Below are 17,583 nucleotides of genomic sequence, written 5' to 3'. Positions count from 1 at the left end.
CACATGCAAACCTTTACTACTATATTTCAGTCAAGAGACCCTCAATCCCACTTACCTTCAAATGCTGACAAATGGCAGTTAATTTTCATATTGGAACCAGCCCATTTCTTACTAGGTGTAGCAGTAATGGTTGTATTAGCCTAGCAATCAGAATCCTCTAACTACTCAGTTCTTGTTATGCATCATTTTGTGTTTATACTTAAATCAGATCTGAATTTTTTTTAAAACAGGATTTGCAGTTAGTTTTATAGAAAGTTTATTTAACAAGGTCATGGACAAAGGGGTCTCACAGGACCCTTTGCCTTTTCTGACCAACTTTTTCACTAAAAAGTACTTTTGTAAACTTTTGGAAAATGCGTCAAGGACGATAAGACAGTAGAAGCTCCATTTGGACCATGCGGCAGCGAGAAGGAAATGGAGATGCCTGTATTACCTCAGGAGAAACCCCGAGGCAGTGCAGGGTGCATGTGCAGACTGCCAAACAGTACTACTTGCAAAAGCTCCAGCTCTGGGCACGTGCATATCCCTCGGTGGAATACAATAGGGACTATCACTAGAAGAACTGGTACAAAGTTTAGGCGTCTTGTTTGATTTGCAATTAAGCTGAAATGACTGGATGCCATACGAGTCAAAACACATCAACTTCCATGTTCAGTTTGCTAGCAAATTTGCTCTTCTCCCTCTGAGAATTAGGCAACAGCAAGCCACGTAAGTCTCACCTCCAATATGCTTTATTGTAACACACTGAACATGGAAGCTCTACAGAGACTCCAACTTGTACAGTATGCAGCCACCTGCTTCCTCAGCAAGCATATCAACACCACCCATGTCAGTTCCTGATCTTCAGAGACAGTGACGAATTAGAACCTTGCTACATCTGCCAACTACATCTCTATCCACTACCTGACACAACAGATGCACAACTCTGGGACAACACAGTTTAAAATATATATATATATGCACAAGAGTCTCTATCTTAAAAAAATTATCAGAATTTATGACTTACTCACCACATACCATGTTTATTGGTTTTAATCTTGATCCTTTCTTTCTCTGTCCCCTTTCTTACTTCTTCAACTTAAAAAATTATGAACTCTTGAGGGCAGAAACTGTCTCTTTTTTGACTATCTAAAACACCATGTAAAGTAATGGAGTTATAAAAATGTAGTACAAGGAACTACAGACTACATGTACCATAAAATCTCATTTTCCAGCACAATTCAAATCTTTAACTCTTCAAAATCAGGCACATTTAACTTCATTATCTGTATTTACGCAACCTGTAAAATCTGAATTACACAGTGGGATGCATCAGACCCAATATTTTATTTGCCATCTTAAAAGTCTTGCTGGGTTTAGATTACCAGTAATTTTAAAAAAAAAAAGGGGGGGGAGAGGCATATAATCCAAGGTAAGATCAGGCTTTTAGGGGGAGGAGGAGAATTTTTTTTTTAACATAAAAAAAGTTTATTTAACCTTTACACCTAAATTTGTAACATGAATTTAAAAAACATTCAATAAACATTTTGAAAATTGGCAGTAACGTCGGAATGGATTTTTTCATTCCCTCCTATATAACATTGATTTTATAAAATATCTGTTTCCTAAATAAAGGCATACTTAAAAAGCCAAATAAAGGCCAACTAAATCAGACATGTTTAAAAGCCTATTTCCAGCTCCAAAACAGAGGAAACTGGCTTTAGAGATTTTTTGCAACATGAAATGACAAGGAACACAAACTGACTGTTTTGCATTAGGGCTGTCAAGCGATTAAACAATAAAAGAATACCATTTATTTAAATATTTTGTACGTTTTCTACATTTTCAAGTATATTGATTTCAATTACAACACAGAATACAAAGTGTACAGTGCTCACTTTATATTTATTTTGAATTAAAAATATTTGCGCTAAAAAAAACAAGGAATAGTATTTTTCAATTCACCTAATACACATACTGTAGTGCAATCTCTTTATTATGAAAGCTGAATTTACATGTGTAGAATTATGTACAAAAAAACCATTAAAAATAAACCAATATAAAATTTTAGAGCCTGCAAGTCCACTCAGTCCTACTTCTTGTTCAGCCAATCGCTCAGACAAACAAGTTTGTTGACATTTGTGGGAGATAATGCTGCCTGCTTCTTGTTTACAATGCCACCTGAAGGTGAGAACAGGCATTCTCGTGGCACTGTTGTAGCCGGCGTCGCAAGATATCTACGTGCCAGATGAGTGTAAGATTCACATATCCCTTCATGGTTCAACCACCATTTCAGGGGACATGCGTCCACGCTGATGATGGGTTCTGCTCAATAACAAACCAAAGCAGTGCAGACCGACGCATGTTCATTTTCATTATCTGAGTGACATGCCACCAGCAGAAGGGTGCTTTTTATTTTTTGGTAGTTCGGGTTCTGTAGTTTCTGCATCAGAGAGTGTTGCTCTCTGAAAGCATGCTCCACACCTAGTCCCTCTCAGATTTTGGAAGGCACTTCAGATTCTTAAATCTTGGGTCGAGTGCTTTAGCTATCTTTAGAAATCTCACATCAGTATTTTCTTTGCGTTTTGTCAAATCTGCAATGAAAGTGTTCTTAAAATGAACAACATGTGCTGGGTCATCATCCAAGACTGCTATAACATGAACTATATGGCAGAATGCAGATAAAACAGAGCAGGGGCAATACAATTCTCCCTCCGAGGAGTTCACTAACACATTTAATTTAATTAACAATTTTTTTCTTTTTTAAACAAAGCATCATCAGCATGGAAGCATGTGCTCTGGAATTGTGGCTGAAGCATGAAAGGGCATACAAATGTTTAGCATAGCTGGCACGTAAATACCTTACAATTACTGTTCTCATTTTCTGGTGACATTGTAAATAAGAAGAGGGCAGCATTATCGCCTGTAAATGTAAACAAACTTGTTTGTCTTAGCAACTCGATGAACAAGTAGTAGAACCGAGTGGTCATGTAGGCTCTGAAGTTTTACATTGTTTTGTTTTTGAGTGCAATCATGTAACAACAAAAATCTACATTTGTAAATTGCACTTTCACTACAAAGAGATTGCACTACAGTATTTGCATGAGTTGAATTGAAAAATACTATTTATCATTTATACAATGCAAATACTTGTAAACAAAAATATCAACCTGGATTTCAGTAACACCACAGAATACAATATACATAGGAAAATGTAGAAAAACAGCCAAAATATTTATTACATTTCAATTGGTATTCTATTGTTTAACAGTGCGATTGAGCGCAGTTTTAATCATGATTAATTTTTTTAATCACAATTGAGTTAATCACGTGTGTTGTTAACTGTGATTAATCGACAGTCCTAGTTTAAATGTAAAGGATTCTCTCTGTTACAAGATATGTATTTGAACAGAGTGAATCAATCAGGTTACAAAAATGCACTCAAATGTGGTCAGGCAAACAAAAAGCAGCTATAAGTAAATACAGCTAAAAGTACAGCATACCCTGTTCAACCGACTTAGTTCCAAATTTTTAAAATTTGCAAGCCACTCACTATAAAAACCATATGTTGACCCCCTAATCCAAACATAAGGTGTTGGAAAGTTTTAATCAGCAGCAGCCTCAAAACACGTTCTTTCTTGATGTACCATTTAAATTCAGCATCTTCCTTCCACTGGACAGGCATGTTTTACGTCTGATCACACTTGGAAGTAGGCACACATGGCACACTTGAATAAGATGACAGTGAAGCCTATAGTAAGTCTTCAGGGAAAACTGCTGCATGCTGACCCTTGTCATTATATTTTGTCTTACAATACTAACATGCATGGTCAGCATTAAAAAGGTATAAAATACTTTTCATTTTATTTAAGACTTGCAATAACTAAAAAAAGTATTTCTTGGCATCATGTCCAATAGCAACACACAAGATTAAATATAGGAGGTAAAGGTTGTAATTTCATATATTGATCCCTGGAGTCAGGTCTGATAAAGTTTGCCAAATTAATTTTATTGCTTTCCTAAAATACCAATAGAGCACCTGTCTACTGATCAATCACTATACAAAGCAGCCCAGGACTTCAGTAGTGAGCTTGCTATAGGTCATCTTAGAACGGCCTGGGCAAAGCTGTCTCAGAAAGCCTGCTTTAGCATGACTCAAACATACATGGTTCCACCCAAAAATATTGATCCTTGAGCTCCACAAACTCTGAATTCACAAAAATTGTACAACCAAAGATCTCAGTTACAGGATTTATTCCAGAAGCCCACAAATGAGTCAATTGCTTTAGATTAAAATAATTGATGGAAATAAGCATGACATAGCACTGAATGAAACCGTTTGAGTATTATAAGACCAAGAAAGGGGGGGGCACTGAAAGTATAGTAATATGCATACAAAGACTGAAAAAAATAAGATCCATTCAACAGTTTTTGAAGATTTTCTGTTGGAGTATTGAGACTGAGGCCTGTAATTGAGTGACCAGGGAGGCTGAAGTGTTCTCTGATTGGTTTTTGAATGTTTTGCAAAAGAATAAATGGATACAAAACTGCATAATTGGAATTAATTTGCAAACTGGACACCCTTAAATTAGGCTTGAATAAAGACTGGGAGTGGATGGGTCATTACACAAAGTAAAAACTATTTCTCCATGCTAATTTTTTCCCCTCTACTGTTACTCACACCTTCTTGTCAACTGTTGGAAATGAGCCATCCGGATTATCACAACAAAAGTATTTTTTCCTCCTGCTGACAGTAGCCCACCTTAATTAATCACTCTCGTTATAGTTAGTATGGCAACACACACACACACACACACACACACCTGCCTCCTGTATTTTCCATTCCATGCATCCGATGAAGTGGGTTTTAGCCCACAAAAGCTTATGCTCAAATAAATTTGTTAGGGTATGGCTACATTTGCACTTGAAGTTTCGAGTGTGGTCGCAGCGCCAGCGCTGGGTGAGAGCTCTGCCAGCGCTGCACATACTCCACATCCTCTACGGGTATAGCTTGCAGCACTGTTTACACTGAGGCTTTACAGCGCTGTATCTTGCAGCGCTCAGGGGGGTGTTTTTTTCACACCCCTGAGCGCGAAAGTTGCAGCGCTGTAAAGCGCCAGTGTAGCCATGGCCAAAGTCTCTAAGGTGCCACAAGTACTTCTCCTTTTTGCTGATACAGACTAACACAGCTACCACTCTGAAACCTAATTTATTCTCTTTTTAAAAAAATAAATACAAAACAAGTTTGGAACTCTGTAAAGCTTACATGTTTTGTACTTACACTAATAAAACAATTTTACAAAACAAAGTGCCCATTTGTTTTTTCCAGTGTTCTTAAAGTCTCCGTAAAGATACATCACTCTATGCAGAGTTGTAGGTATTCAGTTTCAGCCTCAAGCAAATACTCAACAAAAAAATTTCATTAAGGAGAGGTAAGAGTGTTTAGCAGTGCCCCCAGAATATGAAAACTAGCTACCAAAAACAGAAGCCTCTCAACACCAGAAAATACACTCAGATAAACAAGACACAAACATTAGAAAGCCAGGAAGTGTACAGTTACAGTCATGCCTCCCACACCACACATGTAAACAACCTTACAATGCATCCATGGAAATGGCAATAGACATTAGGAACCTTATTCATTCCAAGAAAACCTGTCATTTTCTCAGTGCCTACCACCTCAAATCATGACTCCTGTTTGAACACTTGTGACATTCACTAAACATGCCTGCCTCAGGGGGTCGGCATGTCATGCACCAAGCCTATTTTCAGTTCCTAAACCCAGTCTCAGCATGTGATGCTTGTGACATGCACTGAGCAAGCATTTTTGTTTTGTTTGTTTTTTTGAAAAGGGGGGAGAGGGGGCAGGGTGTATCTAAGGAACCCGTTAATTTAAATGATTTTATATTTTCTTCAGACAGAATCTCATACCCTCAATTAGAAAACCCATTTTCAAGCCAATCCAACTCTGCATGTGGATTTTAGAGCACACTGAAGATTCAAAATAGCACATGGGGGGGGGAAGAAGGTGTCTATACTTCAGGAACTCTTATCAAAACAACCTCAAAGGTGCACCACAAACTCTACCCCAAGCCCTCAGGTGGTATAACAATTTTCAAACCCATCTGACTGCCTATGAATTTTAGAATACTGAAAATTTGCCTTTAAACAGAAATGCTGCTCAGTAGAGTATTGCAAAACTTCACACCATATTTTTCCCATGATCTATACTAAAAGCTATCTTCAATTTAAGTATGTCTCAGCATAATGGATTTGTTTTCTTTAAAGCATGGTCTTAGCCTGGGGGTGGGTAACATTCTCCCATTCAGTATTCACTGACTCAAATTTCCATACCAAAATGGCTTAGTTTGCAAGTAAAATAAGTGTATTCTAACTACCAAACCCTACACATCCAACACTCAAACTGAGGCTATGTCTACACTACAGAATAGCTACGTCGGCATAACCCCAGAGTAAAGATGCAGCCTACGCTGACGGGAGCTTTTCTCCCCTAACACTGTGAGAACAGCACCTTCCCAAATGAAGTTTGCTTCCACCAACACGGCTTTCTTCAATGGACATAGCTGCAGCCACAAACCTGATGACACAGCTGTGTTGACAAACTTCTAAATGCACACAAACCCTGAGTTCTGTCCATCCTGAACAGCACCAATATTTGAGATTCTGCAAACCAAATTAAGCCATTAACTACATCTGTACAATTCCATGGTCTTCAGACATCTGGGCAAGCTCACATCATAATTCGGCCTATGGAATTATTCTTGTAAAGATGCACAAGACAGAAAGAATCTAATTTGAGTTGCAAACCACAGGCTGAGAGAGGCTTTTATGTTTTTAACTGACATCTTTTTACTTGCAGATTTAATACATTTGTTATGGAAATTGGTGAGACAATTAATATAAAACCTCATTATACAATTTTTACAAAGTCATTTTTAGAGCAGCTATGCACTTAATATTGTTAAGCTATTTCTTCACTGAAGTCTTCTATATGGAATTTGAACTTGGAGACTAAGATTTGAAAGTTTAGCAGGACAAGTATGAATACACTGAAAACCAATTTGATTAAACTGAGATGAAAATGTATTTCTAGGTGTGAAGTATTGAATTATATTAAGTAGTAATACTGCATTTAACATTTGGCATCAACAATAAGTTTGACATTGTATACAACACAAAGTTTCGAGCAAGACCTGTCATAAGAATCTTATAATTTAAGTGTCAGAAGAAAGGCCATAATAACAAATCCACACTTGGGAATTGCAGATTTTGAGAATTTTCTTTTCAATTAGGCAGGGCGAGCTGGAAGAGAATTACGAACTCAACCTGCGGACACTGAGGAATTGATGATGGATGCAGAAGTGATAGTAGTGGCATTCTTAAATAGATTGTAAGGTAATTTCATGCAGATCAGTCCGCATGGAAAAAATGAAAGAAGAAAGAAGCAGAAGATGGAAACGAAGCATCACTGACAGTGATGTAGTCACTGAAATAGGAATTTTGAATTAAATTACTTTATATGCAGCAGCACAGTTTCACAATTACTGTAATATTCTATATTTGCTGCTTGCCAAGTCCAGCTTTCAAGACAGTCCAAGGAGTGCAAAGCAATACCTTAATACAGAATTAGATGGGGGCTAAATATTATTAAAATTACTCTAGTCCTGCCCTTTCAATTCATTTCAAAGGTTTGCGATGGCTTGTTCCTCTATCAAGTCCCAAGTCGCAATCCTAATTCCTAACTTCTTTTTTAATGTATTAAAGGCTTGAGTTCAAGACACCTTGAAGAAGTGATTTTTGAGAATGGATTTAAAGAAAAGAGGCAGGTGAAATGGCATACAGAATTGGGAAGGAAGTTTTAGACACAGAGAACACAGACATACAGCTGGTCAAAAGAGCAACATTAGAAGGATGTCTCCATAGCACCCTGCTATTATGAGAAAGGGATCTTAAAAAAAAAAAAAATTTAACCTGCCCATGCAACTATTTAACCAGCAGGTCTCATTACCCTCAATATGCAGCACGTTTTCAAGGCAATTTGTCACAGCCAAATTATGTGAAGATCACAGTTTTACCTTTATTGCTCGTAATTTGCAGAGCTTAGTGAAATAAACCAGGAGAGTAAAATTTGTCACACATATTGCATGTGGTAACATTTAGCTTCAATTGAATGCAAGCGAACAGCATCAATGGTCTCGATCTTCTTAAAACTTAAATTAAAGACTGCTCCTGTGAAGACAGCATTCACTTCAGTAGTTTAAGTGATATTTCAGAGGAAGTCATTTAGGTTGATGGTAAATTGCCTAGAATGTTTAAGAATCCCATTTGGATACAGTCCTCACCAGAAAAGATGAGCTCATTAAGTCGATAATAGATGTGGCAACAGGAGATGTGGAATACTGAAAAAATCCAGAGAGGCAGCTGACTCAGAAGCCTGATGCATGATATTGACACAGATATTAGTAGAAGAGACCCAAAAAAAAGAATGAGAAATTACTTTAGCCTTGACCAGTGGAGACAAGGCGACTTTTATAAGTAAGTATTTCCCTTCAGCATCCGGTGCTCATCTGTGGTTACGGAGTTACGCATTAAACCCTCATTCACTTGGCTTCATTGATCTCCCACTGCAACAGTCTTTCTTTTCAGCACTGGTATGTTCTTGGATTTGGCAGAGGAAGTAGGAAATCTCCAGTTGTGTTGTTCACATCACAGAGCTCTTCACTCTCAGAGAAACTTAGTAGGAAGGAGGCTGTTGGATGCTGCTCTCCTCAGCGGTCTTCAGTTGAGTCCATGAGTGTTTGACAACTCAGATAATTACACTACACAAGTTCAGAGGTTTGACAAAGAAGAAGCAGGAAGACCCAGACTGAGTTACATTATCTCACCACAAGAGGTACACTTATGTCTTCCACTTAACCTTCTCTGACTTTTCAGCCATTGCTCATTTGCCATAAGCTAGAAAGTTTGAACTGAGGGGAAAAACAGAGTTTTAGGACAATTATGAAAAAACATAGCGGCAAGCAACATATTTGTGCTAGTCATTTTGTGCAAGGCAGATGAAAGTGAGGAAGTTTACATTAGCATAGGAACAACCAAGGAAAAACTCCATACTTTCATTTGTCAATCTTTCCTGCTAAATGTGACCTATACAAAATCTCAGAGGCTGCCTGTAGAGCAGTGGTGGGCAACCTGTCGCCCATCAGGGTAATCCGATTGTGGGCCGTGAGACATTTTGCTGATGTTGACCGTCACTGGGAGCTGCGGCAGCCAGCACATCCCTGCGGCCTGCTGCTTCCTGCAGCTCTCATTAGCCAGGAACAGCAAACCACAGCCACTGGGAGCTGCGGAGGGCCGTGCCTGCGGATGGTCAACGTCAGCAAAATGTCTCGTGGCCCGCAATCAGATTACCCTGATGGGCCACAGATTGCCCACCACTGCTGTAGAACATGGGCCCACCTTAGATTGCGTGAACAATGGTTTTTAATTGAGTTGGAATATTAGCATGAACAAGAGACCCAAAGAACTGAACCAAAAGCAAAGAAATAATGAGAAAAAAAAAAGTTTTGTTAAATTTGTAGTGACTCTTCAAAATACCACTGTTATCCTATTTAAGGCTTGGCTAAAGTAACAGAAATAAAACATGGTTAATTGGGTACTATGAGCAGTAAATAATTGGCTATAATCTAACTCCTTCATCTGGCTTAGCTAAGGTCTGATAATTGGTAATGCCATCACGCTTGTTTGTTAAATGCAATAAAAAATAAACTCCTGAGCTTCATTGCTAATACATGCCTGACCAAGTTGGATCACTCCTGGCTTTAGCCCATTTGTAAGTATCTTGATCAACTACTTACATATGTTTTGTTACTGTATGCATCTAGTAAATTGCTCATTATTTTGGCATGTTTAGAAGAATTGTATAAATACTATTTGATGTCTGGATTTATTAAAGGAATTTAAAGTTAAATTAGTATCTTGGTAATACCCTGCATAAATAATAATAATTCCAACATTGCCCTTGTCCATTCAGAGAACACTGGTGAAGATGAAACAATTTTAATTAAGGGTGAAAGCGTCAGCTAAGATTTTCTGCCTTAAAAGGGACAAAGTAAATTTAAAAACTATAATTCTGCTGGAAAAATGGTACATTCTAAAGTTAAAAGTATAGCCTAAGATGACTATAACTGAAAGAGATTGGAGAAAAAACGTTTAATTTTTAATTTAATGTATATCTAGTTGTTCCCTTTGTATTGTCACTGTCCACTGTTTGTATGGGTCTTTCATAGAACAAGGAAGGTTTCAGAATAGCAGCCGCGTTAGTCTGTGTCTGTAAAAAGAACAGGAGTACTTCTGGTTCCTTAGAGACTAACAAATTTATTTGAGCATAAGCTTTCGTGGGCTACAGCCCACTTCATCAGATGCATAGAATGGAACATATAAGAAGAGTGTGTGTGTGTGTGTATACACACACACACACAGAGAGAAGATGCCATACCAGCTCTAAGAGCCTAATTAATTAAGATGACCTGTTATCAGCAGGAAAAAAAAAAAAAAAAACTTTTGTAGTGAGAATCAAGATGGTCAATTACAGACAGCTGATAAGAGGTGTAAGGATTGTTATCAGAAAGAAATAGATTCAAGTTGTGTAATGACTCAGCCATTCCGAGTCTCTATTCAAGCCTAAGTTAATGGTATCTAATGTGCAAATCAATTCAAGCTCAGCAGTTTCTCGTTGGAGTCTGTCTTCGAAGTCTTTCTGTTGCAAAATTGCCACCTTCAGGTCTGTTACTGAGTGGTCAGAGAGATTGAAGTGTTCTCCTACTGGTTTTTGAATGTTATGATTCCTGATGTCAGATTTGTATCCGTTTATTCTTTTGTGTAGAGACTGACCAGTTTGGCCAATGTACATGGCAGAGTGGCATTACTGGCACATGATGGCATATATCACATTAGTAGATGTGCAGGTAAACGTGCCCCTGATGGTGTGGCTGATGTTATTAAGTCCAGGAAGATTTTCTTTATTTTTTAAATATATATGATAATAAAAACAAACAAAATGGTATTCAACCAGGGCAGCTGCAGTACTTCAAATTACTTTTTAACTCTTCAAAAAAAATTTACTAGATTTCAAGTTGCCAATGTATCTTTAACTGTTGCTTGAGGGTTTTTATTTTGTTTTGACAATAGTTCTAATAATCACTCAGCATTTTGGCGACTGAATATATTTGGCTTGTTTGTGTTTTTCCAGAAGTTTCATTTTATTTTTAAGTGTGAAAATTGTGATAGTACTTTGCTAGCTAATGGCTCACTCAGCTAGTGATTTACCCATATTTTTCAACCAGAAAATTCTATTTTACCATTGTATTCTTTGGTCATGTAAGTACATTACTGTTGATCATTATAGAGTATGTAATCTAAAACTACTTCTATTAAGCAAATTTAAAAAATTATAGTATTCTTGTTAAACTGTGCTATTTCTTAAAGCGTGATTTTGTGGGGCTAAGCACTATTGAACAGTTTCTACCTGACCTCAGAAGTAGCTGTTATTTCAGTGGTAGATGGAGTGTCCCCTATACATGCAGTGTGCAATTTTTAAAAGACTTAGGTATGCAATTGCACATGCAAAAGCATTTGGCTTTTTATGTATACAACTACAATCACACATCTAGTTGTCCATCTGCATGCACAAGTATCTTCTTTCCATTCAACTAATGTTTTGAAAGACAAAAATCAATAATGAAGATATCTGTAGCCAAAACCAGCAACAGCCTCTGAGTTCAGTTTCAGTGACTTTCTTGGTGTAGATGTATTAGGACTGAAGACCAATTAATTATGAAACGTGTTTAACAAGGAATGCTGCTACATGGCCACAAATCAGGTGGTTGCTAAACGCTTCAGTGGCACAATCAGATTGCCAATAATGGACATAAACTGAATATCAAGCCAGACCTTCTGAAGGAATTAGCTATGGACTGAGCCAGATGGTCATTCATTTGCAAGGAGATTACATTCCTTTTGGATATGCCATGATGGTGATGAATATTTTGAAAGTCAAACCCAGAATTTGTAAATCCAACATTTTGGGAACTTTCTGTATGAGAAGTACTGTATAGAATGGTGTTCATCTAGCCTATACCACCCTAACTATCCTTCACCATGTACAACCAGACCAGTGCCACCAAGGATGAAGAACAGCTGGCTGAAGCTAAACCCAAGCAAGACAGAGGTTATGCTTATGGGCAGAAGAAAGCATCTTGAAGAGTTCACAACCATGGCACAACCTCTTTTTGGTGGGTATGCATCCACAATTGGTCAATTCACTTCATAATTTAGGAATGCTCCTGGATTCCTTGCTGAAGCTAAGCGCTCACATGATAAAATTATTAATCACAGATGCTACTGTCTCTGGTTGGGTAGGTGAGACTATCCCATCCTAAAAGACTATGACGTGACTGCAGCTACATTGTTATAGTGCAGACAGGAGGTGACAAAGGTAACATTCCTTAGGGCTGATGGTTCCATGTCCAGTTAACTCTATACAGTACAGAATGTCTTCTCAGCAACAAAGGCTATCTCAAACACATGAAGTCTGTCCTCTGCTCTATAGACTGGCTTACCACAGAAGTTAACCTCAATATTCAAGGTCTCAGTCCTTGTCTTCAACTTGGTCAATGACCTAGGCCCAGCATATCTCTGATCATCTCTTCACTGAGAACCACAGTTGACCATTCTGCTCCTCAGACAGAGTGTAATTTTCTACAAGAGTAAAAGCTCAATTGTGCAAGAAACAGAGCCTCCTTGGAAGCTAGTAAGAGACTATGGAATGAACTCCCACAGGAACTAAGAATCATCACCACCTTCCTTGCACACTTTTCTGATCTTGCCTTCTCTAAAATGCTGAGCAGATATGTACATTTAAAAAGAAAACACCCTACTAAAACAAAAAACACTACACTACACACAAAATCTGAGGAAAGACACTCAGAAAGAGAAGGAGAATATAACCTGCACAAGAGTTGTTAGCCACATCATTTAATGTATTACAGAAAGGTGCTCAGATGCTACAGTGATGTAGAACCTAAACTGAAAAGAAAAACCAGATCAGAAGCCAACAATTGAAAGCTAAAGCATTCATTCTTCCATTAAATAATATGTAACTAACCTTTACGTATCATTAACATCTGTGAGAGAAGTTTAGTAGGTCAATGAACCAAAATTTGTACTAGACATCAAACTAGATGTTGCAACATAAGCATAAAGGAATCATAGCCAGATACACATTAATTGTTAACATCTAGATAGGAACAGAGTTACTCATGTGTGTTAGTCATGAAATTCAAATACACAGGGAAGTCTGCCTCCATTCAAGAATGGTCTCTGTAAAAAGGAAACCTGAGTGATATCCTAGAACGAGTTGCACACAAAGTGACCAAAATATCGAATGATGATTTCAGGATCCAACTGGACTCTGTCAACCAGAGGGTGCAGACAACATTCAGTTCATGCAACTGACTTAGCAAGAAGTTTAAGAACCAAGCTATTGATTTCAAGAGCTGGCATGGCCCAGGGTTATGTTCCTCACAAATACTTCACAGCTGGCACATCAAGGGGAACAAGGATCCAGCCACACAGGTTTTTTTTTACAGAATACTCAAAGTAGTTCATCTACATTAGCTGGATTTCCTTCACACATATCCAGTTGCCCTCAACCCCCGAGATAGCTTTCAGACAGAGGAAGAATCATCCTTAGCCAAAAGGACCAAGTATCTAGCATTTGCTTTCTCACCCCAACAACTGGCTTTAACAAAGAAACTGGACACCTCATTCAAACATGATTTTGCTTCCTCATCAGAGATGCCACTGCCTAGAAGAGCCAAAACCCACAAAACATACTCCACAGTCCCCTCATCTCCTCCGAACTCACCATACCCACAGGAGCTTAGCCCTTGACACAATCATGACCGATAATCCCTTCGTTGCTAAGACTGGACCTACCCAGTGAAGCCAGAGCCCTCATACCCACATCCATCCCACTAACCCAGCGTGGGCAAACTTTTTGGCCGAGGGTCACATCTGGGTATAGAAATTGTACGACGGGCCATGAATGCTCACAAAATTGGGGGCTGAGGTGCAGGATGGGATGAGGGCTCAGGCTGGGGATGAGGGCTCAGGGGTGGAGCTGAGGATGAGGGGTTGGGGATGCAGGAGGATGCTCCACGCTGGGACTGAGGGATTTGGAGGGTGGGAGGGGGATCAGGGGTGGTGCAGGGGGTTGGGGCACAGGAGGAGGTCAGGGTGCAGGTTTTGGGGGGGTGCTTACCTCAAGCAGCTCCCAGCAGCAGCATCAGCATGTCCTCCCTCCAGTTTCTATGTCCTTCCTCACAGCCAGGAACCTCTGCGTGCTGCCCTATCTGCAGGCGCCACCCCTGCAGCTCCCATTGGCCGTGGTTCCCAAACAATGGGAGATGCGGGGATGGCACCTGATGCAGGGGCAGTATGTGGAGTCGCCTAGATGCCCCTATGCATAGGAGCAGGAGGGGGGACATGTAGCTGCTTCTGGGATCCGCACGGAGTGGGGCAAGCCCCCAACCCCACTTTCCGGCTGGAGCAGGGCAAGTCTCCGAGCCCACTAGCCAGCGGGAGTTTGAGGCCAGGATTAAAACACCTGAAGTGCCGGATGTAGCCCACAGTTTGCCCACCCCTGCACTGACCCCTTATGCTTTGATGGGGAGCTACCCAGAAACCTGCGTCCCTCGCACACATCCCCCGCTGCACTTCTCCCCCTGGGGCTGCCTCCCCGGACGGGGGGAGGGGGGAACCAAGCCCCTTCTCGGAGCCACCGCAACGATCCCCAGGGCGAAAGAGGCCAGGCCCCTTCGCCCACATTACGGCACCCACCCGCCCAGCGCTCCCCGCTGGCGGCCGGCTCTGACTCACCTGAAGCGGCCCCCGCAGTGCTGGCACTGGTCCCCCACCCAGCCGGCCTGGCACTCGCACTGCCCGCTGCCCGGCTGGCAGCGCCCGCCATTGGCGCACGGCTTATCGCACTCCTTCCCCTCGACCGCTGCCGCCTCGGGCCCCGGCACCAGCAGCACCAGCAGCACCAGGAGAAGCTGAGCCGGGGGCCGCCCCCCGAAGCGCTGCGGCCGGCCGCCCTGCGAGCCCAGTCTCCCCGCCGCCGGCTGCCTCCTGCTGCTCCGCTCCATCTGCCGCCGCCGACTTGGGAGAGGTGAGAGCTCCGGACTCCTTGTCTCCCTGAGCCTCCCGGGTGGGGTGAGGGACCGGACGGTGGCCGGGGAGGGAGCTGCGAGCTTCCGATACGGTGGCCGATGAGGAACGAGGCTGCTCGGCAGCGCCGCTCGCACTCGCTCTCCCGATTCTCAGCGGCAGGACTGAGGCGCCCGTCGGGCCGCGGCCGATGACGTCATCACCCGCACGCCGTCCACTGACATGTCGCTCTCCCGAGCGGACGGGGCCTGCCACCGAGAGCGGGCAGCGGCGGCCAGCGCGGCGCGGGGTGGGGCCCGTCTTCTGCTGCAGTGCCATAGAGTAGGGGAGCCCGGCATCCAGCGATGGGGCCCTGCGGAGGCGCCGCTTCCTTTCCCCCTACCGTTCACCGGCTAGGGTGACCGGCTGTCCCGGTTTTCTCCTGTACAGCCTCCTGTTACCCCCCACGCTCTGTCTGGTCACTCTCTCACCGGCTCAGCAGCAAGGGGGACATGACGAGGCAGAGGTCGGATTAATGCAGGAGCACAGGTGCCCTGGGTGACCAGAGCCTTGCCAAGGAGATGCTAGGCTGGGCAGGGCCGGCACTTCCATGTAGGCGACCTAGGTGGTTGCCTAGGGCAGCGGGATATAGGAGAGTGGCATTTTGCTGCCCTCGGCAGCAATTCGGCGGCAGGGGGTCCTTCCGCGCTCTGGGTTGTCAGCGGCAATTCTGCGGCGGGTCCTTCACTCGCTCCGAGACTCGCCGCCAAAGTGCCCCGAAGACCGGGGGAGTGCGGAAGGACCCCCCCGCTGCAGAATTGCTGCCAACGACCGGGAGCGCGGAAGGACCCCCACCTAGGGCGCCAAAAACCCTGGCACCGCTCCTGAGACTGGGGAGTCTTCACCCAGCTCCCACCACGCTCCCAAGCCCAGAACCAGCAGGCACTGGGAGCAAAAACGAGCCAGGATTTGGCAGCTATTTCATACTGCTAGCCCAGTCCTGGGGGGATCTTTGCAGGAGAGCACTTTATCCCACTCATACAATTCTTCTTTCTTCCGAGTAGCTGAAGAAATCCTAAGGACTCTCTCACAAAGCCCATCACAAAGTGCAAGATGGAAGAAACAAGTGTCCACACAAGGAAGCCCGGATTCATTGATGAGATGAGGTGGAGCCTGCAATAGGAGAAAAATATTTATTTATTTTGCAATATTCATAGAGTCTAAGACCACTGTGATCATCCCAAAAATAATTGCTAGTGCAGCTCTTTTAGAAAAGTAGCTAATTTGATTTAAAAATTAACAGTGAAGGAGAAATCCACCATGACCCTTGGTAAATTGTTGCAATGGTTAATTACCTTTGCTGGTAAAAAATGACTATTTATTTCCTATTTGAGTTTGTCTAGCTTTAACTTCCAGCCAATGGCTCGTGTTGCATTTTTCTCTGCTAGAGTGAAGAGCCCATTATTAAATATTTGATCCTCATGTAGATACTTATTCACTATAATCAAGTCACCCCTTAGCCTTCTGTTTATTAAGCTAAATAGATAGAGGTCCTTAAATCTGTCACTATAAGGCATGTTTTCTAATCCTTTAATCATTCTTGTGGCTGTTCTCTGAACCTTCTCCAATTTATCAATTTATTATTTAAAGTCTTCATTGCACAAAGCACTATACAAAATAACAGACATCCCAAGCCCCACTGAGTTTACAATCTAGGATTTAAAGAATAAACAACAGGTGAATAAACAGTTAACAGGTAGAACAAGAAGTATAAGGGAAGAGAAGAATGTGGGTATTTGCACTGATAGTGTTCACCACTAATGACTAAAGACATAGCAGTATGTTAGTTTTACATTGAAACTCTCAAATTTCATACCTCAGTTACTACTGTGTAGACAAAAAGTTTGCAGTATCACAATGCTCAATGTATTCCAGAGAATCTGTAAGTGGGAAGGGAAGTTGAATTCCCATAGCTACATTTGGGAGTAGTTAAAACAGATATTACTCAAGAAAGGGGTATGCTGTGGGCTTGCTTGAATAAAGAAGCAGTTGCAGTTGAGAATCTTCACCATTGTTTAGGGGCTGGTCCAGGAGCGCAAAAGAGTGAGAAAGAGCAAGTAGAATAATATCATCATTATAGCTGCGATTGACCTGAGTTATCTAAGTGAGGTGACAAATGCCTTTCTAAACAGACTAGTCAAAGTGAGGTTGTTATTTGCAACGGGAAGAAGATGAAGCAAAGCTCAAATTAAAGGTTTTGTTAGAAATAAGTAAAAGCTCGATTATGGGTTTAGAGAAGTATGTGAAGTACTTAAAGTGACAAGAGGCTAAATTTCACTGAAGTTACTGGGTCAAATTCATCCTTGGTGGCTCTCC

General features: G+C 41.5%; 2 protein-coding genes across 5 annotated transcripts in view; one reads left to right on the top strand and one right to left on the bottom strand.

The window, feature by feature from the left end:
• ATRN (attractin) overlaps positions 1-15,393 on the bottom strand; it is a 384,706-nt gene extending 369,313 nt beyond the window's left edge. For all 4 annotated transcript variants that reach the window (XM_050943298.1, XM_050943297.1, XM_050943296.1 and 1 more), the window contains exon 1: positions 14,938-15,393. In XM_050943298.1, the coding sequence (XP_050799255.1) occupies positions 14,938-15,206 (269 nt within the window). In that variant the 5' untranslated portion in view covers positions 15,207-15,393. The remainder of the gene's footprint in view (positions 1-14,937) is intronic.
• LOC127046411 (uncharacterized) overlaps positions 1-17,583 on the top strand; it is a 632,746-nt gene that overhangs the window by 432,358 nt on the left and 182,805 nt on the right. The window lies entirely within an intron of this gene.

The sequence above is a fragment of the Gopherus flavomarginatus genome, chromosome 3, assembly GCF_025201925.1.
Source record: "Gopherus flavomarginatus isolate rGopFla2 chromosome 3, rGopFla2.mat.asm, whole genome shotgun sequence".
Taxonomy (NCBI): domain Eukaryota; kingdom Metazoa; phylum Chordata; order Testudines; family Testudinidae; genus Gopherus; species Gopherus flavomarginatus.
The sequence above is the reverse complement of the archived record's forward strand: the minus strand, read 5'-3'. Positions and strand labels throughout refer to the sequence as shown.